Source organism: Sus scrofa, chromosome 13, assembly GCF_054392235.1.
Source record: "Sus scrofa isolate SSC_HxYL_T2T_F1_AM1 chromosome 13, Sscrofa_HxYL_maternal_Yorkshire_Landrace_v2.0, whole genome shotgun sequence".
NCBI classification, from domain to species: Eukaryota; Metazoa; Chordata; class Mammalia; order Artiodactyla; family Suidae; genus Sus; species Sus scrofa.
Genome location: NC_139395.1, coordinates 25,713,564 through 25,734,564, shown reverse-complemented (window position 1 = coordinate 25,734,564; position 21,001 = coordinate 25,713,564). Strand labels below are relative to the sequence as shown.

The 21,001-nt window shown below is 42.1% G+C and overlaps 1 protein-coding gene and 1 long non-coding RNA gene across 32 annotated transcripts in view; both read left to right on the top strand.

Moving 5' to 3' along the window:
* Positions 1–21,001, top strand: part of THRB (thyroid hormone receptor beta) — a 461,170-nt gene that overhangs the window by 391,878 nt on the left and 48,291 nt on the right. Inside the window, exon 1 of one of the 31 annotated variants that reach the window (XM_013981418.3) lies at positions 4,572–7,047. The exons of the other annotated variants lie outside the window; for them this stretch is intronic. Within the exon in view, the coding sequence (XP_013836872.2) occupies positions 6,720–7,047 (328 nt within the window). The 5' untranslated portion in view covers positions 4,572–6,719. Of the gene's footprint in view, positions 1–4,571; positions 7,048–21,001 lie in introns of those variants that run through there. 31 annotated transcript variants of the gene reach the window in all.
* On the top strand, positions 15,289–20,404 carry LOC146397217 (uncharacterized). The gene is made up of 3 exons (XR_014822517.1): positions 15,289–15,359; positions 15,679–15,766; positions 16,221–20,404. It is a non-coding gene; the product is annotated as an uncharacterized LOC146397217 (long non-coding RNA).

Sequence of the window (21,001 nt, the reverse complement as noted above, 5' to 3'; positions counted from 1 at the left end):
GTATAGCTGACCCCATGCTCCCTAAGACGTTTCTTCTCAGCTGTCTTTTCTCTCTGGCCCCCACTGTTGAGTCCCACGTACTCTCCAAATGCCAGCTCCCAGGTCGCCTCTCTGCAAAGGCGTCCCCAGACCCTGAGGCTGATCCTTCCTGTGTTCCCATGTCATGGTCATCATACTTTCTTGACTCGTCTCCTTTACGTGACCAGATGACTCAAAGGCAGTGAGGCCAGATTGAGGTGTGGAAGGTAAATTTTTAAGAACAGAAGGATATAGGCAATGAAGCTGCAAATGAAAAAAAAAAGAGTGAGTCTGCAAGAAGTCCTGATGCCCAGTGAGGGGCTGGACTTGGGCGCCCAATAGAAGAGCAGTTCTCCAGGTTCACTGCCTGTAAAAAATAACCTGGGCAACTTGCAAAAACCCTCGCCCTTGGGTTCCTCCCCACATCAATTACATCAGAATTTCTGAGGGTGACACCTAGGCACTGGTGGTTTTAAAATTTACAGGTGGACCCTCGCCAAAGTGGGTATAGAGGGAACATTCCTGAATATAATCAAAGCCATTTATGATAAACCCACAGCAAATATAATACTCAGTGGGGAAAAACTGAAAGCCTTCTCACTCAAATCTGGAACAAGACAGGGATGCCCACTCTCACCACTGCTCTTCAACATAGTTTTGGAAGTCCTAGCCACAGCAATTAGACAAACAAAAGAAATAAAAGGCATCCATATAGGAAGAGAAGAGATCAAACTGTCACTGTATGCAGATGACATGATACTATACATAGAAAACCCTAAGGACTCAACCCCAAAACTACTTGAACTGATTCATAAATTCAGCGAAGTAGCAGGATATAAGATTAACATTCAGAAGTCAGTTGCATTTCTGTATACCAGCAATGAAATATTAGAAAAGGAATACAAAAATACGATACCTTTTAAAATTGCACCTCACAAAATCAAACACCTCGGAATACACCTGACCAAGGAGGTAAAGGACCTATATGCCGAGAACTATAAAACTTTAATCAAAGAAATCAAAGAAGATGTAAAGAAATGGAAAGATAGTCCATGTTCCTAGATTGGGAAAATCAATATTGTAAAAATGGCCATACTACCCAAAGCAATCTACAGATTCAATGCAATCCCTATCAAATTACCCATGACATTTTTCACAGAACTAGAACAAACAATCCAAACATTTATATGGAACAACAAAAGACCCAGAATCGCCAAAGCAATCCTGAGAAACAAAAACCAAGCAGGAGGCATAACTCTCCCAGACTTCAAGAAATACTACAAAGCCACAGTCATCAAAACAGTGTGGTACTGGTATCAAAACAGACAGACAGACCTATGGAACAGAATAGAGAACCTGGAAATAAACCCTGACACCTATGGTCAATTCATCTTTGACAAGGGAGGCAAGAACATAAAATGGAAAAAGAAAGTCTATTCAGCAAGCATTGCTGGGAAACCTGGACAGCAACATGCAAAGCAATGAAACTAGAACACACCCTCACACCATGCACAAAAATAAACTCCAAATGGCTGAAAGACTTAAATATACGACAGGACACCATCAAACTCCTAGAAGAAAACATAGGCAAAACACTCTCTGACATCAACCTCATGAATATTTTCTCAGGTCAGTCTCCCAAAGCAATAGAAATTAGAGCAAAAATAAACCCATGGGACCTCATCAAACTGAAAAGCTTCTGCACAGCAAAGGAAACCAAAAAGAAAACAAAAAGACAACTTACAGAATGGGAGAAAACAGTTTCAAATGATGCAACTGACAAGGGCTTAATCTCTAGAATATATAAACAACTTATACAACCCAACAGCAAAAAAGCCAATCAATCAATGGAAAAATGGGCAAAAGACCGGAATAGACTGTTCTCCAAAGAAGATATACAGATGGCCAACAAACACATGAAAAAATGCTCAACATCGCTGATCATAAGAGAAATGCAAATCAAAACTACCATAAGATACCACCTCACACCAGTCAGAATGGCCATCATTAATAAATCCACAAATAACAAGTGCTGGAGGGGCTGTGGAGAAAAGGGAACCCTCCTGCACTGCTGGTGGGAATGTAAACTGGTACAGCCACTATGGAGAACAGTTTGGAGATACCTTAGAAATCTATACATAGAACTTCCATATGACCCCGCAATCCCACTCTTGGGCATCTATCCGGACAAAACTCTACTTAAAAGAGACAAATGCATGTGCATGTTCATTGCAGCACTATTCCCAATAGCCAGGACATGGAAACAACCCAAATGTCCATCCACAGATGATTGGATTCGGAAGAGGTGGTATATATACACAATGGAATACTACTCAGCCATAAAAAAGGATGACATAATGCCATTTGCAGCAACATGGATGGAACTATAGAATCTCATACTGAGTGAAATGAGCCAGAAAGACAAAGGCAAATACCATAGGATATCACTCATAACTGGAATCTAATATCCAGCACAAATGAACATCTCCTCAGAAAAGAAAATCATGGACGAGGAGAAGAGACTTGTGGCTGCCTGATGGGAGGGGGAGGGAGTGGGAGGGATCGGGAGCTTGGGCTTATCAGACACAATTTAGAACAGATTTACAAGGAGGTCCTGCTGAATAGCATTGAGAACTATGTCTAGATACTCATGTTGCAACAGAAGAAAGAGTGGGGGAAAAACTGTAATTGTAATGTATACATGTAAGGATAACCTGACCCCCTTGCTGTACAGTGGGAAAATAAAAAAATTAAAAAATAAAAAGAAAATAAAAATAATTGGATTTTCAAAAAAATAAATAAATAAAATAAAATTTACAGGTGGAGTTCCCTGGCGGCACAGCAGGTTAAGGATCTAACATTGTCACTGCCGTGGCTTGGGTTTGATCCCTGGCCTGGGAACTTCCACATGCTGTGGGCGTGGTCAAGAAAATTAATTAATTAATTAAAGTTTATGGGTGATTCCAACATGCAACCTTGAGAAGAAACACAGCTGAAAGGAGAAGGAAAGAGAGACCAAAAGAGGGAAACAGGTCTCCTTCAGAGACCTTAAGGATTTGTTGCTTACCTACCAGGTTTCCCAAGCAAGATCGTTACTCTTACCCCTTTACGTGATTTCCTTCCCTCCAAGGACAAAAGTGTATTAAGATAATAAATTATTATTGATCGAAACACTTCTAATGAGAATTATTAAAGCCCCTTCTGAGTTTCTTTCTTTCTTTTTTTTTTTTTTCTTTACAGGCAGTTTGATGCTCTATGGGTCAAATAACTCGTAAGCTTCTCTCGAAGTAACTAAATTAGAGTAGTCAGCCAGGGAAATAAGAACACAGTCTGACTCAAGCTCACCTCATTTGTGACATATAACATGTTTAAATGGCTTTATTGGCTTCACAAAGAAGCAGCCTGGATCGATCACGAGTGGCAGCGTGGTGATTGCTCCTGTCAGGGTGCAAGGGGCCATATTTCAACTTCAGTGCCAGCGTGGCACTCCATCTCCAGCTAGCAGGAATGAGAGCGTCGCTCCTTTAAAGAAAAGAGTCTCCCCACTTGGTCCAAGAAGACTACATTTCAGAAACGTTTGTTTTCCACCAAAGAGAAAAGTTAGCGAAGTAGGTTCTCTTAAATATGTTTCAAAACTTGTTTCCCATTCTAAGAGTTCTGAGGGAGGACTTCCCTGGTGGCGCAGCAGGTTAAGGATCCTGCGGTTGTTGCTGCTGTGAGGCAGGTTCGATCCCTGGCCTGGGAACTTCCATCTCCCATGGGCACAGCCAAAAAAAATAATAATATAAGATTCCTGAGAGAATTCAGCCCTGTTTTCATTTGGTCAAAATGCTATTGAGGAGTTCCTGTTGTGGTTCAGCAAGTTAAGAACCTGACTAGCATCCATGAGGATTGCAGGTTAGAATTCTGGCCTCACTCAGTGGGTTAAGGATCTGGTGTTGCCACAAGCTGCAGTGTAGGTCACAGATGAGGCTCAATTCCGGCGTTGCCTGCAGCTGCAGCTCTAATTAGACCCCTAGCCCGGAAACTTTCATATGCCATGGGTACAGGCCAAAAAATAAAGCAACCAAAAAAACCGCTATTGAGTCTCAAAGGTCTTCCAAATGTTTAGTGAAGACAGAGAGAATCAACGTTTTGGAAAGGCTCTTTTTTCTTTCTTCACTGCAGAATGTGGATCCAATTCTAGGGCCGAAGAAAACTCTGTTTTCTCAAGCACATTTAGAGATTTTGGAAAATTGTTTTGAAGTGTTCCTTTGTGATGAAATTCGAGACTCTTGCTTTCGTTGATATTGTTACTGGTGAAAAGCAAGAAATTGCTTGGATTTGTGCCTTCAGTGAAATAGAAAGGGAGCCAGGAAATGCAGTGGGCAAAACTGCAAACTTGGATGGATTTGACATGCAGCTTCTAACCAGAAAAAGAGGTCTTGGAACATATGTGTTTGCCAGGAAAGAAAACTGCTTTATTGAAAGGTTAATTTTCAGATTAGTTTGGGGAAATTTGAGATAAATAAATGAGATCAGAGAAAAAAAACATAAGGCCTGGATCCTTTTTTCCTGGGGTTTTCAGAAAATAGTTATTGCTTCCAATGAAATGTTTTGACATTTTCAGTAGGGAGAAAATGTTAATTGTAATGTTATGTGTATATGTTCTTAAAAAAACACTTGTGAATAAATCTTTTATTTAGTTTACCAGTCATCAGAGAGTAAAAAAAAAAAAAAGAAAAAAAAACGCTATTGAAATGTTAGCTGTGCTCTTTATTCCTTATGGTTCCTTTCATGCTTTCTAGGATGTTGCAGTTCTTTTTGGGTTCAAATGTGCCAATTTGGAGAAAATTCCTTTGCTTGTTTTAAAAATTCCTTTGTCAGTTCAGGTGCTGTTTTCCAAGAAGTCTCATTACGAAACTTCCACGGGATCTGCTGGGTTTCTTCCGTCATCTTCTCTCATCTGCTGCTTGTTCTCTAATTGTTGACCTTCTTCCCTGAATCAATGGCCCTTTACTGCGTGGTGTTAGATAGTCAGCACTTACAGACACCCTTCCCAACTCTGGTCCACTTGACTATCTATTGAATACACCTGCTGTTAAGCTGCTTGGCGGCAGGGACCATGATTGGCTTTTTGAATGGCCCCCTCTGCTCCCCCCACTTCTCTGTTGTACTTCACAGACACTGCAGAGATGTTTGTTGAGTGACTGTAATACCCTCCTTTCTCTGGTCCTAAGTTCCTGCCTCAAATTCCACCTTGCCATTGGCTGGAGCTTTGCATCCAAAGTGGAGGTGTCACTGTTGAATAGTACAATGTTCCACTGTCTGTGGTCCCTTAGGAGGGAAATACCAACAGGTCACCCATTTAGGGACAGGCCAGCCCTGCAAACCGAGTCTCCAGAAGAATGAGAAAGAACCTCCACCTTCAAAACAAGCAGCGCCCGCCCTCTTCTGAATCATGGTCTAAAATGCACATGCTCACCATCATCCGCATGGAGAGAATACCATTAGTCATCATCTTCGCAAACATTTATGCCCTAGTTGGATATTTCTTTTTGTCTTACTTAAGGGATACAGTGATTCCCCTAGAAAATACATTTCCCTTTCAGGGGGGTCACTATCAATGTCAAGTGCGTGGAGACTACTTAAAATCACAATGAAGTTCAATAATCATCTCGAGAGCCAATTCGAATGGGAGTAAAATGAGGGTTGTACACAGTTTCCACGGGCAACTGGGAAGACTGCTGTCACTCACGATCAGAAGGGGGACACTGCTCTCCGAGCTAACGCTCCTCCCTTAGAGTCCAGGCACAGCCGCCTCCATCGTGTACTTACAAACACAACCAGGAAAGAATGAGCAGAGCGGAGTGAAGCTTGAGGTCCTGTGTCAATTAGGCTAATGGTGTAGAAAATCACCAGGAACAAGGAGCAGAGCAGAACTCACTCCCCGACACCAGCAGTGTTTTCAGATGTGCCTCCCGGAGCATGTTATAAAAACCTGTGTGTCCTCTGTGTCATTAGGAAGGTGGTTGAATCCTGCTTTAAAAACCCGTCGGGAGCCTTCAACGACAGATGTAACCTCTAACATTTGTGTGCCTAGATTAATTTCCTGGAATCAGTCATCAGGCTCGTTACTTTTGGATTTTCTCTGGTCCGAGCTAATAAACTAGATTATTGATTTTCGGATTTTCTGCATATCCAAGGATATTCTCTAAGATGTCAGTATAGTGTGTGTCATGCTTAAGTTGTCAAGCAAAGTGACATAACAATGAGTAATCATTTTCTGATCATGTTGAAAGGGGTTAAAAACAGCGTATAAAATGGATCTTCCCAGCTTCGGAGCAACAGAAACCTCCTTGCTGTTACTCCTCTGGCTGGGTGGAGGTCAGCCCTACCTGCCTGCCATCTTCCCCAGGAATTAGCTTCATTCACAGCCTAAGACCTTGGATAGTCAGAAATCTGCTTTCCAATATGTTTGAATGGCAGGAGCGCTCCAAAGACACCTCCACCTAAATAGGATTTTAGCACGTCGGGTGCTGTTCCAAAGTACAGCAGGCTGGGTTGCCGTGTGGCTGGTGGTGTTTATTCATCTCCCTTCTCCTTTCGTGTGTATGGCTGTACTCTTCTCGCCGTATATGCCCGGCTCCCGGGGTGTATGGGCTGGATGCATGCATAGAGTGCGTGTGTATGTAAAGTAGAAACGGAACCAAGTTAACAACATGAACTTCTGCGTGCAAGAACTCTATGAAGTCCACCCAGCTGCCGGCAGCAACTGCTACATGCAGGCCACTGATTATTACACATATTTCGAAGACAGTCCAGGTTACAGTGGTGGCAACGCTCAGGCTGTGCCCAGTAACAACATATATATGGAACAGGCCTGGGCAGTGAATCAGCCTTATACCTGTAGTTACCCTGGAAACGTGCTGAAAAGCAAGGACTCTGACTTGGACATGGCCCTGAATCAATACAGCCAACCTGACTATTTCACGGAAGAAAAGCCTACTTTTTCTCAAGCGCAGTCGCCAGCGTACTCTCAAAAAAAAGGTAGGGACTGTTTTACTTGCATTGGGTCAGAGTTTCCATGGGTGTCTCTGCGGTGTTTTAAAGTTACCATTTGCATCCGCCTCATCAGACCTTTGATTTTGAACGCTGAATGTTTGAAATTAAAAAGAGCAGGATCTCAAGAGAGGTTGCTAAGTGATTGAAAGGGGTCCTTGAATAACAAAGATTTCCAAGCATTTTTTTTTCTTTATCTAGGAAAGCTGGATTGAGTGGGCTTTTTAGACTGTGTGTGTTGTATATATCAAGTGTGTGTGTGTGTGTGTGTGTGTGTGTGTGTGTGTGTGTGTGTGTGTGCGCTTCCCAAACTGAAAATTGTCAGCTTCTTTGCTAAGGAAGATACGTAAAGTCTTCCCCTGTGTGGACAGGACTCTGGCGTTTGGAGTGGGATCCTTCTCCTTGGCTCAGGTTCAGATCAAAAACTCCTTGACTTTTTCTTGGCACTTCATTTCAAAAGTTTATTTTAGGTAATCGGTCAATTATTTTAGCGATTTTTCTGACTGTGCTATAATGTTGGTATGTTGGGATTTGTAAAAGTTCTTCTTAACCTATTTACTTAGCCATGTAAACTGTAAGGAATCCACTTGTCATCATACCAAGCCGTTAAGAACATAAAACTCAAAAAGAAACTGATCCACCTTATCTTGCTGCTGTGTCCCTGAAGTTGGACGTGTCTGCCGTCATGCCAAACGAACTCTCTGTACGAAGGAAAGTGAAATAGCCTTTGAAATAGCTAGTATTCAAATAAGTGCAATATCCATTCATTTTAATAGACACTGCGGCTTTCCAATGCTGTTTAATTCTCTGTCGGTAGAACATGTCTTAGTGTTACCAAAAACTAAAATAAAAGCAGCAAACAGGTAGTACTCAAGGAACTTAAAAACAACTGCCAGCTAGAAATGCTTTTGGAAATAGCGTAAATTCTAACACAAAGATGCCAGAAACTTGTCTTTTCTGTGTACAATCCACATTGCAGAGGAAACCAAATTTACGGGTTTCCATAACTTGCAAGAATATAATGCCCCTATGATCTCAAAAGATGAATTTCTCTGTGAAGTGACCTTAAAATATAATGTGGTTCATTTGATTGTGGCTCCCATGAATATTATCGCTTTCTTTTCTTAAAGTGGCTCCACAATTAAAAGTAGCCCATTTTGAAAACAATTATAATCTAAAAAAAAACTAAAAGTAAAATCCCTTTTAGTTTTTACCATACACTGTTTCTATTTTCTGTGCTATTCCATACCTTACAAATATGAAATACAAAGGGAATTACAGCATAAAACATATTCAGAATCGTTCTTCTGCATTTTCATTTAGCTTCACATCTCTTAAAAGTCATCAGAATTTCTCATTTAATACAAGAGGCACACGGTGGAAATCCGCTAATGGGAACATTTGAGATAGATCGTATGTTTTCTATTTCATTTCATATTACACTTATAAGTAATTTATCTTTGAAAAGAAGTTAACATTGCCTCACTACAATGTGCTTTTCATAATGTAAGATCTCAAGAAAATATTGGTCTGTCTCTGTATTTGGGCATTCTCCTATTCTTAAAAATTCCTGCAAAACTTTAAAGGCTTTTCTTCTTTTTTCTTCGGTATTTTCACTGCATTTTCTTCACCCGGGGAACTAGAGAATATTTGCTTATAAAATTTAAACCAGTGATTCTTTACTAATTAACTTGACGCAGGGAACCAGAGGCTAAGACACATTGTATGCATATATTGATGTAATTTCTCAAAGCCATATGCCATTGAAAGGCCACAGCCACCTGCCAACCTCACTAAACCAAAGCAGGCAAATATTCTTAAATGCGCCATTATTTACTGTTACAAGTCTTTAAGTAAATCCCAGTAAAACTAAACCCAGCTGTTAACTGTCTCTTAGGACAAAAGGTCGTACCCAACACGTTTATCCATATTGATCCATTATTGATTTTTGTTGTTGTTGGAGAACATCAGTAGTATCTCCTTAAGGCAAAATTAAGACTATAAACAGGTGTTCAGCGAGGCAGGCCTCATTATTCCAATTGGATTTTTATCTATTTTCATGAAATTCATAATTGCTTCATCTGTGCTTGTCGCTGTCACAACAGCTCTATACACTCTTCAATAATGCAGCTGTCTAAACTTTTTCATTATTTTTGTTAAGAGTGGCTTATTCTCTAGCCTTTAATTGGAGTTTTCTGGCATGCAGAGAATGATCATAATCTTTTAAAAATAATGTGTTAGAAGTACACACCGATGAAATAAAGGAAGGCGATAGGACCCAATGACAAGACTGGTTATCTCAATAGTAGACTTTAGAATGACTTAGTTCTCTTGGTGGTGTTCTTCTGTTTTTACATTTATAGCCAAGAGGAGGAAAAGTTAATCGAGCTCCTGAAGCACTGAGACTCTGAATTAATGGAGAGTCCAAATTCAGTTCATTGAATCAAATATAAAATAAAACTTTAAGGCAGGGAGTATAATTTTCACATTGAGAGGGACTGAAATGCAGAATATGGATGTCTGTCTCTTGTTTCATATGGGAGAAAACACATGTTTGACGTTTTAAAGTTAGGGATAAATAAAGAGAACTCTAGCCATCGCTAAGAAGATACAAGTGCCTTTTTTTTTTTTTTTTTTTTTTTGTCTTCTGAATAACACAACCATGGTTTGTCATGTTAAAATCAGCCAATACACCCAGTTCTGCTTCACTTCCTCCTCCCTGGCCTCAGCTCAGGAGGAAGGGGGGATTAAGTATAGAAATCAGACAGAGGGGAAGAGAATTGGCAACCACGGTGCTGTGTCTTCTCCTTTGTGGCCAAAGTTTCAGCATAACTAAAAGTTGATGTCCTTTTTTTTTTTTTTTTTTTTTTTTTTTTTTTTTTTTTTTTTGGCAGGGGGTGCTGGCTGTTTCCACCAGAAATTCCAATTGCATTCCAAAGTCCCCAAACTGCTTGAATCTGGCCGCTCTGCGGGCAGCTTGGCCAGCCTGCCTCTGGGTTTGTTTCAGCAGAATCCTAACTTGGAGTGTCTGTCCTGTGCAGCCTCCTCCACAGGATTCTTTGCCTAACATCCTCTGTACCATCACTGTAGGAGTTGCATGTCCCAAAAGTAGCTTGTGTGTCTGCATCCACGTTGGTTATCAGGGCCAAGAGAGTAAGAACTTCCTGTTTTTGAGCCAGGATCAAGGAGATGGGGTGTGTTTGTCCTGTTCAGTTCAGGGGTTTGATGTCACATGTGCTTGTTCTACAGCCACATTCTTAGCATTGTAGAAAGAAAAATGAATCATGGAAGCAGGAACTCCACCTAGATCTGTCCTTTCTCTATCTGTTTTCATTGTCCCTCTGCCCCTGGTCAGGAAGCTAAATCTTTTTTTTTTTCCATGTTCTGCAGCACTGTCGACTGCATGTGAGTAATTGTGTAAATATTAGAAATGGAAATGAAATGGTAAGGTAGGGGATATTTGAAGTGACCCCCATATCAAGAGGACTGGATTAAAAACAAGAATTAAGCCCCAAAGAAACATGGTCTCTAGTTAGAATTTCCTAAGCCTTTTTGAAAGTTAAAGAAGAATTGCTCTACAGTAGAGTTGGAGATAAGGAGGTTCCAAAGGCTGCTCTTGGGTGGTGGGGGGGGGGGGGGGCGCGGAAGTACTACATTAGAAGCAAGTACCTTTAAACTCTAGAATCACACGCAGTCCAGGGAGAGGCAGACAGGAAAGGAAACCCCAAAAAAGGAAGATTTATGAGTCTCATTGCCGTAATGACTCCCATGAACTTGAAAGTGAAATCATCACACACTATCTCAGCTTCCCTCTCTCAGCCCTTCTCTCCCTCCCTTCCTTCCCCCTTCTCCCTCCCTTTGTCTCTCTCCCCTACTACTTCCTCTCTCTCTACCCTGCTCTCTCAGTCTCTCCTTCTCTCCCCCACTCTCTCGGGCTCCTACTCTTCCTCTCTAGTTGAATTTGCTTAATTTAAACACCTATAGGATTGATCCACCCAATGAACTAAGCATTGCAGGCATCATGTCTTTAATATGCAGATGCAATTACATTGAGAATGGATAAGCAATGAGGTCCTGCTGTAGAGCACAAGGAACGATAGAACATGATAGAAGATAATATGAAACAAAGAATGTATATACATGTATACCTGGCTCGTTTTGCTGTACAGCAGAAATTCATTGACAGAACATTGTAAATCAGCTATAATCAAAAAAATTTTATGTAACACTTAAGAGGTTAATGCAACAGCAGATTTTTATGCATGCTTATGTAATTGTAAGGATGAGGATGTACAGTTAGGATTTCGAATTGGGCACTGCCACCCAAATGTTATTGAGTCAACATGACTCTGGAAAACCACAGAACCATTTTTTATTTTATTTATTTGTTTATTTATTTATTTATTGGCTGAACCCAAGGTATGGGGATGTTCCTGGCCAGGGATCGAACCCACGCCATAGCAGCTGCCCAAGCTGCTGCAGTGACAACATGGGATCCTTAACCCACTGTGCCACAAGAAAACTCCTAGAACCATTTTTTCAAACACAAAGTACACATGCTGTTCAAAAGGTTAAATAAAATGTCTCTCAGCACCCAGAAATGCAAGCAAAGAAGCAATAGTTGTTTCTAAACCAGGTTCAAATGCAGACAAAAGCATGAGCTGACTCCTCTTTCTTCCATTTCCTGAGGTATCTGTCTTATCAAAGACAAGTCCTTCAGAGATTTTATTATATGCCCTAACCCTATCCTAAAGCATCCACTGCCATTCCTTGAGATGAAAGCTTAATAGCAAGAGTCCCAAGTCTTATGAGAAACTAAAGTCAAATGCCAGCAGGCTTCTCGGAGGAATGTTAGTGCTGTTTATGGGGTTCACATCCACCACCTCATATCCCTCCACAAAATCTTTCTCGCGAACTCAAAGGTTTTTTTCTCAGCTCCCAGCATTCAGATGCCTTAAGCCTAAGGTCCAGTTGCTTCCAGCTCTACCATCTTCTCTGGTCCAGTTTTTAAGACCCCCTTTCTCATATTGATATCAATACCAGTGCTTGCTTAGGATCCGTAGTCTCCCTTTTTCACATCCTCCTGGCTGCTGGCTTCTGTGCGCTGTCCTTGGTACCATGCTCATCTCAGCATCCTCTGTTCCAGCCACCTTAAGAGAATTTCCTCATTCTCCAGAAATGGTCGCTCCACCCACCCTATTCCTTGTCTGCAAATACTTCTCACCATGCTTTCCTGTTCTCTCTCTGCATGCCCCGTCACCTGTCCCCCAAAGTTTTCTCCTTCTGGTCACTCCATGGCAGTTCTCCTCTGCCCTCTCTGCAGGGCTCATCCTCAAAGTCTCACACCCTTTCCATGACCTGTTGCAGCAAACCGTGACTCCACCAACACATCCCTGTCCTAAAGATTTCCATTTGGGTTCTGGTTTTGTGCTTCCACCCACACCCTCCATTTCAGAAATCTCAGCCAGTTTCTTCTGCCATACTGTCATCAAAAGTGGGGTCCAGCTGCTCACTGCTTTAAAGCCAATTTCTCTGGGTTGGTGAAAAGGAGCGTTTACTTTATTTCAGAGGTCAGAAACCCCAGGTGGCAGGAGGATGGACTCATGTCCAAAGGCTGAGTCCCCCTCTGCCTCCACTGCTGACAGTCAGTAGGCAAGAGCTCTAAGGGGGAGTTTCAGGGTTGCACAGGCTGGGGAGGGGGCGACATGCAGAAACAGCAGTCAGTTCTGACAGTCATCTTGAAATTGGTTACATGGTGGTCTCATCAGTGTCATCTTGATAGTTTTAAGTACAGTTAATCTTCAGCTAAGGCCACTTCTTTGAGGCCAGTTCTAGGAATGGTGGCAGCTTGTGTCATGGCTACAGCCTGGGCATCTTGTAGTTAACTTCTTCCACCTGGTGGGGTTTCAGTCTCTACAAAATTGTTCAAAGGATATGGCTCAGAATTTTATCTGTAGCCCTTGAGAAGGAATTAAGTTCTTTGACTTTGCTTCATGACTAAACTATTACTATTTGCTTTTGTTTGCTTTCCTTTGCTTCTGCACTTTCTCACTTCTCTGATTAAACTTATTCTTTGGGTAAAGCTTTTCTACAGACAAAAGGCAGGTGGAGGACACCGGATGGGGGCGGGGGAGGACCATAGGGCCCTGCTCTGTTTCAATACCGCTCCCAACCCCTGAAGCAATTCTGGTTTTTCCCAGCCACACTGCAGTGTGCTCCCTGCCCTTCTCAGCCTACATCATTTCAGGTCACTAATTCATTTCACAGCCCCCCAGCCTTTTCTCTTTAACCAGCACCACATTCTCTCCAAAAGCCCCACTCCCCATCGGCCCTGATCTCAAAGACCAGTATCCCTTGTCTAGTACAGCAGCGCTGAATCATTTGTGTAAATCATCTCTCTTTGAAGAAATTAATTATACAGAATGTGTACTAAACCAGTTTCTCAGTCTTGGCGCTAGTGACTTCTGAGGCCAGATATTCTTTGTGGTGGGGGCTGTCCTGTGCCTTGTAGAATATTTGGCAGCACTCCTGGCCTCTAGGCACTAGATGCCAGTAGCATACAACCCTCGCCTCATTGGCTGTCTCCAGATAGTGCCAGATTCCCCCTTGGGGGCAAAATCACCCGAAGTTGAGAAAACTGCATTTAAAGAAATTAATATGTAGAGAACATCTGAAGCAAAGGATCTCTTGTAAAGGTTCCTTTTGGAATGTAAAAAAAAAAATCCCTCCTCAGCATTCAAATTGAAAAGTTTAGATTTTTTGGAGTTCCCATTGTGGCACAGAGGAAACAAATCCGACTAGTATCCATGAGGATGTGGTTTCGATCCCTGGCCTTGCTCAGTGGGTTAAGGATCTGGCGTTGCTGTGAGTGTGGTGTAGGTCACAGATGTAGCTCGGATCTAGCATTAATGTGGCTATGGGGTAGGCCTGCAGCTGTAGCTCCAATTCAGTCCCTAGCCTGGGAACTTCCATGTGCCACGGGTGTGGCCCTAAAAAAACAAACAAAAAGTTTAGATTTTTGTATGTTGAGTTGTTTCAAAGTGGAATATGCTTGAGCACACATATCCATCTATACATGCAACATGCTACTTACATGTGTGTGTTACAGATCAGTCCCATTGTCTGGATTGGGGTGTCTTCATCATATAGGCTTATTTATGTCAACTCTGTCTAGATCATAAGCACGTGAAGACAGCAACCTCCTTTACTCTCCTCTCTGTGACGTGCAGGGGTGGCTTCAGGGAGACCAGAGCAGCTTATAACAACAATGAGGTGGGAGTTCCTTGGGATCTAGTGGTTAGGAGTTGGCGCTTTCACTGCTGTGGCCTGGGTTCAATCCCCAGTCTGGGAGCTGAGATCCCACATCAAGCTGCTGCACACTGTGGCAAAAACAAACAAACAAACAAAAATGAGATTATTCTGATGATAAAAGCACCTGCTCCTTGCCTTCACGTGACATCAGGCTGAGCAGCTGGTCATCCATGTTTTTAGAGCTATAGCCTTGAAGTTCATTCTGAATGAATATTCAGATAAAGAAAACGCACCCATCTTTCTCAAACATACAAGACATGAATTAACTCTGGGTGTTTCTGTGTAAGCCCTGTGCCATAAATCAACTCCCAGAGCAAAATCAGAGGCAGCCACAGGGCCTTTTCTGCCCTCTCCCTTTCCACACTCTTCTAACACATTTTACCTTCCTGCTTCCTAACCCATCCCCCCTCTTTTTTTTTTTTGTCTTTTTTTTTTTTTTTTTTTTTTTGTCTTTTTGCTATTTCTTTGGGCCGCTCCCGAGGCATATGGAGGTTCCCAGGCTAGGGGTCTAATCGGAGCTGTAGCCACCGGCCTACACCACAGCTCACAGCAACACCGGATCGTTAACCCACTGAGCAAGGGCAGGGACCGAACCCGCAACCTCATGGTTCCTAGTCGGATTCGTTAACCACTGCGCCACGGCGGGAACTCCCTGTCCCCTCTTTTAAAACAAGTGATCTCCTTAGCATCAAGGTTCTAAAACTCCAAAGCTTGTGATTACCAGAGAGCTGACACTAATCAGAGAGAGGCACAGTTGTTCCAGAAGGACTACTTAATTTAAATTTTTCAGCCATCACACACATTGTTTCTATGTTATGGGATAAGAATTTTCACTTCCATACAGAAATATCTTAATTCTTTTTTTTTTTTTTTGACTTTTGTCTTTTGAGGATCACACCCACGGCATATGGAGGTTCCCAGGCTAGGGGTCTAATCAGAGCTACAGCTGCCAGGCTACGCCACAGCCACAGCAACACCAGATCCAAGCTGTGTCTGCAACCTACACCACAGCTCATGGCAATGCCAGATCCTTAACCCACTGAGCAAGGCCAGGGATCAAACCCGCAACCTCATGGTTCCTTTCTGCTGCACCACGATGGGAACTCCACTTAATTCATTTTTTCAATTCCTTTTTTCTTTCCACTTGTGACAAAAATAAAAATTCTGTGAAACAACTCTTTACATATGGAAAGACAATGCTGAGTTCCCGATGTGGCTCAGCAGTAATGAACCTGACTAGTATCCATGAGGATCCGGGTTCGATCCCTGGCCCCAATCAGTGGGTTAAGGATCCAGTGTTGCCATGAGCTGTGGTGTAGATCACAGATGTGGTTCAGATCCTGCGTTGCTGTGGCTGTGGCATAGGCCAGCAGGTGCAGCTCCAATTCTACCCCTAGTCTGGGAACTGCCATATGCCATAAGTATGGCCCTAAAAAGACCCCCCCCCCAAAAAAAGAGGAAGGAAAGGAGGGAGGAAGGAGGAAGGAAAGAAGGAAGGAAATTGCCAGAGCTTCCCATTTTTCACACAAAGCAAGAAATCTGGATTTTATACGAAATTCTGGTTTTGAAAATTGGCTGAAAATTTTAAACACTCTGAAAGCCAAACCCCGAAGACTGTCAGTGTGTGTGTCCTTTTGATTAAAATTTTGACTGGAGTTCCCATCGTGGCACGGTGGTTAATGAATCCAACTAGGAACCATTAGGTTTCGGGTTTGATCCCTGGCCTTGCTCAGTGGGTTAAAGATCCGGTGTTGCCATGAGCTGTGGTGTAGGCTGCAGACGTGGCTCGGATTCCGTGTTGGTGTGGCTCTGGCATAGGCTGGTGGCTACAGCTCCAATTCGACCCCTAGCCTGGGAACTTCCACATGCCACAGGATCAGCCCTGGAAAAGACAAGTGAAATAAAGTAAAGTAAAATAAAATAAAATTTTAACTGACTCACTATACCAATCTTTTCCCTTTCCTAGTGATTTTCATCTTCAAATGGTTTAGCCGTAATCATGGATTGTAAGATTATGTTAGCTCCTAAATGTTGGAGTCTATGGGAACAGGGAGAAGGAAGGTTAGTTAGGGACTCTTTGTGTGTGAAACTGTTTTATGCCCAAGCCTAGCCCTAAAAAATATATAGTTTAGTTTCAGGAATTCTTTCAGAAGAAATCATCTAAAACTCAATTTGTCTCTTTTCCTGCCCTAAGGCTTTCAGATGAAGGAAATTGAGAGTGCTTTGTCATCATGTTCTCTCCCCTTTTCTGGATTAACACCTTCAGCTTCCCTTTCCCTTCTCTGCCCCCCATGCTCTAGAGTTCAAAGACCTGGGACTCGGGCGTCTTCACCCCCCAGCCAGCCAGAGAGCAATGTGTAAAGCGAAGGTACTCAGTAATTCCGTGAAGGTAGAGCAGAGAGACAGTGCTGTTCCAAGGAAAGATTTCATGAATGGGAGCCCCTGGGCAGCTCTGCTGGGAATTCACAGACAGCAATAAAAGAATATCTTTAAAGTTAATGCTACTTCAAGTTTGAGCCCATGTCTTACACAATGAGCCATTCATATTTGTTAGATGGATGGATGGATGAATATTGTGTTTATCAGAGGGTTAAATATTAATGTGATACAAAACTTGGTATATATAATACCAAGTATTAAATGTAGAAAAGAATCAGGATTTATATCTTGGGAAAAAGCTAAAGGATGAGCTGTTCAATTTTTTTAAGCATATAAAGAAGTGACAGCAAGAAGAAGGTGCCAATGAGGGAGGGGGAGCTTAAATCAGAAGAGCCTGAGCTGTGGGATGATTTCAGGAAGTTCCATATAAAACTGGAAGAGTGACTAAACATGCTAATGGTTTAGCTTCCTTAAGGATGTGAAAATACATTCTCATTTGATATCCTGACTCACACCACTCAGGGTTCTTTGCTCACTCTAAGCTGATAATTCCACATGGGAATTTCCGAGCTGCCCAAAGTATGTCCCACCACTGGTGATAACCACTGCTCCCTTTAGATGCCAGGACTGGTTTACTAGGCAAGTGGTCTTATGTGAAAGGTAAGGTTAGCCAGATTGGAAACAGTCTCTGAGCTCAGCTCCTTTCCCCTCTGCTCCATCTAGCCTCCTAGGCAGCTCATTCTCCTTTACACTTACCATCAAGATCAGTCTGCCTAGGAGTTACCTGGAGGCTCAGCAGGTTAATGATCCAGCATCGTCACTGCTGTGGCGCGAGTTCCTGCTGTAGTGCAGGTTTGATTCCTGGCCTGGGAACTTCCACATACCAAGGGCGAGACCAAATAAATAAATAAATAATTTGTTTAAAAATAAAATGAGGCGTTCCCATTGTGGCTCAGTGGAAACGAATCTGACAAGCATCCTTGAGGATGCAGATTCAATCCCTGGCCTCACTCAATGGGTTAAGGATCCAGCGTTGCCATGAGCTGTGGCATAGGTCGTAGATGCAGCTCGGATCTGGTGTGGCTGTGGCTGTGGCATAGGCCAGCAGCTACAGCTCTGATTCAACCCCTAGCCTGGGAACCTCCATATGCTGTGGGTAGGGTCCTAAAAATACAAAATAAATAAATAAATACATAAATAAAGTGACTTAGAAAACACACACATTAAAAAAAAGAATCAGTCTGCCTTATGTTCTATTCCTAAGGACTACAAGTCTGCTGAGATAACAAGGGGTGCCAGTGCTTCTTTTCCTGAACTTAAGATGTTCTTAGAGGGAGTTCCCACTGTGGCTCAGCAGTAACAAACCCAACTAGTATTCATGAAGATTTGGGTTCCATCTCTGGCCCTGCTCATTGGGTTAAGGATCCAGAGTTGCCGTGAGCTTCAGTGTAGGTCACAGACACAGTTTGGACCCTGCCTTGCTGTGCTTTGGTATAGGCCTGTAGCTGTAGCTCTGATTCAACCCCTAGCCTGGGAACTTCCATATGCCATGGGTGCGGCCCTAAAAAAAAAAGGCAAAATAATAGATGCTGTTATAACTCACTCAGAAGAGAAACTAGCCAGCCTTCTGATTTTACCCATTCATGGAAAACCAAGTGATTGGCACTCAGTGCAAATCAAGAAGCCAGGCTTATTGCCTATGGCATGATTTCTAGGGCAAATGTACACAACTTTCCCTTCCACATAGCAAGTCCTTCTGAGAATAAAATTTTTAAAAGCTAATGTTAGCTACAACATGGATAAACCTTGAAAACACTGTGTCAAGTGAAAAGCCAGTCACAAAAGAATATGTATTGTATAATTTCAATTGTGTGAAATGTTGAGAGTAGGCAAATCTGAAGCAACAGAAAGGAGATTAGTGGTTGCTTAGGGCAGAGCGGGCGGAGGAGTTGGGAGAAATAGGGAGTGACCTCTAAAGCTACCAGATTTCTTTGGGGGATGATGAAAATGTCCTAAAATTGATTGTGGTGATGATTTCACAACTCTGTAAATATATTAAAAGCCATCGAATTGTAGAGTGTGTGTTATAACTTAATAAAGCTCTTTGCAAAAAAGGTTAAAAATGCTAGTAATATTTTACCATGTCTACCTATTATAAATGCAGAATAATGCTTAGCAGTTCCTCAGACACTGCCAAGTGTCCACTCAAAAAATCTCTAAGTCCATTGTTGAACAAACAGATGGAGTTTGCTTTCCTAATAATATGTTTGATAAAGTGACAGCATAGTTTATTAGTCTGAAAAATAATGCATCTGAGGATATAAAAGCTGGGGAAAATACATCATCCTTGGCCTATCACAGAGTCATGAGTCTTACTTTTTTTCTGGGCATGATTAACCACCCTTCTTTAACAGTCACCTGGGGCAACGCGCAGATGCAATTCTTAGGTGAGCAATAAGGTTCCCAAAGTGTGTGTCTCTTATTTGTTTCTAGGCAGAACCCAACACTGACATCCATTGAGTGTCCGCTGCTGGCAGCGTGCCCCTTCCTCAGCTCACCATAGTGGCCAGCCCGTAACTCATTTGGGGAGCATGAAAAAGAAAAAGGATGGAGAGCAAGCAATGGCGAGGTTCTCTAGGAGAGCTCGTTAGCATTCGATGCTGCCCAGTATATTCAGTCACCTTGAGAGAGTCCCCTTCTACCTGCTCATGCTGTGTGGAATTTTACTCCCTGCTGACAGTTATTTAATGATGAATAATGGACTTGTGTCGTTGCCTGTGGTGACTGTTTTGAGTAAATAAAGTGGTTCCAAGTTGATATTTTAGAGGAAAGGAGAGATGGGTGGGGTGTACTAGTGTGATCATGTAAGCCACAGCTAACTACTTAAGGAGATGTGTCTGTAGAGGTTTTGATGACTTTGTAAAAACACAGTTAAATCCCCTATTTATCCACCCACCAAGCAGATAATCTGGGAGAAATAAGAGAGCAAAGCAAACCACCCCTCAGACTAGCAGTCGGAAAACAGAAGGAACCCATTCCACTGACAGATTGAATGACCTCTGGATTCCAGGGTTCATAAGTACTTAAGGCCAAATGGATTCAACCATCCACATAGGGTCAGAGATGGCAAGGGACCTGCATCTTCCCAACTCAGGTGGATATTCTCCAGTCCTTCCAAGGACCTCCCAGGATCCACAAGCAAAGCAGTGTCCAGCTGCACTACAATTACTTCCCAAATGGGAGAGTAGAAGGAAAAGACCTCCACCTCTTTCTCCCTTGTCTCTGCCATCTGTACTTGATACCAAGAACTCAAAAGTCTTTACTCTGATCAACTATACCTAATCTCTAGGTATAAGAGGTCAAGATGCAGCTTTCCTGTGCAGATGGCTGACGGGCACATGAAAAGATGCTCAACATCACAAATCAGCAGGAACATGCAAATCAAAACCACAATAAGATATCACCTCACACCCGGCAGAATGGCTGTCATAGAAAAGAGCACAAATAACATATGTTGGCAAGGATATGGGAAAAATGGAACACTGTTGTTTCCACTAGGGAAAACAGTATGGGGTGCCTCAAAAAAAACTTAAAGTAGAACTACCATATGACCCAGCAATTCCACTCCTGGGTATGTACTCCCCAAAAACAAAAACAATAATTTGAAAAGATACATGCACTCCAATGTTCATAGCAGCGTTATTTACAACAGCCAAGATATGGAAGCAACTTAAGTGTACCTCAGCAGATGAATGGGTAAAGAAGATGTAGGGTGTGTGTGTGTGTGTATGTATATATATGTGTGTGTGTGTGTATATATATGTGTGTGTGTATGTATATATATGTGTGTGTGTATATATATATATGTGTGTGTATATATATGTGTGTATATATATACATACTCAGCCACAAAATGGAATGAAATGTTGCCATTTGCAACAATGTGGCTGTACTTTGGAGGGCACTATGCTAAGTGAAATAATTCAGAGAAAGACAAAAACTGTACAAGATCATTTATATGTCTAAAAAATACAACAAACTAGTGAATATAATGAAAAAAGAAGCAGACTCACAGATATAGAGAACAAATAGTGGTGAGCAATGGGGGCAGGGAAGGGGAGGGGCAAGAAGTAGGGGGTTAAGAGCTACTAACTCTCTGATATAAAATAAGCTATAAGAACATACTGTACAATATAGGGAATATGGACAGTATGTTATGAGGGCTATAAATGGAGTAAACTTTAAAAATTGT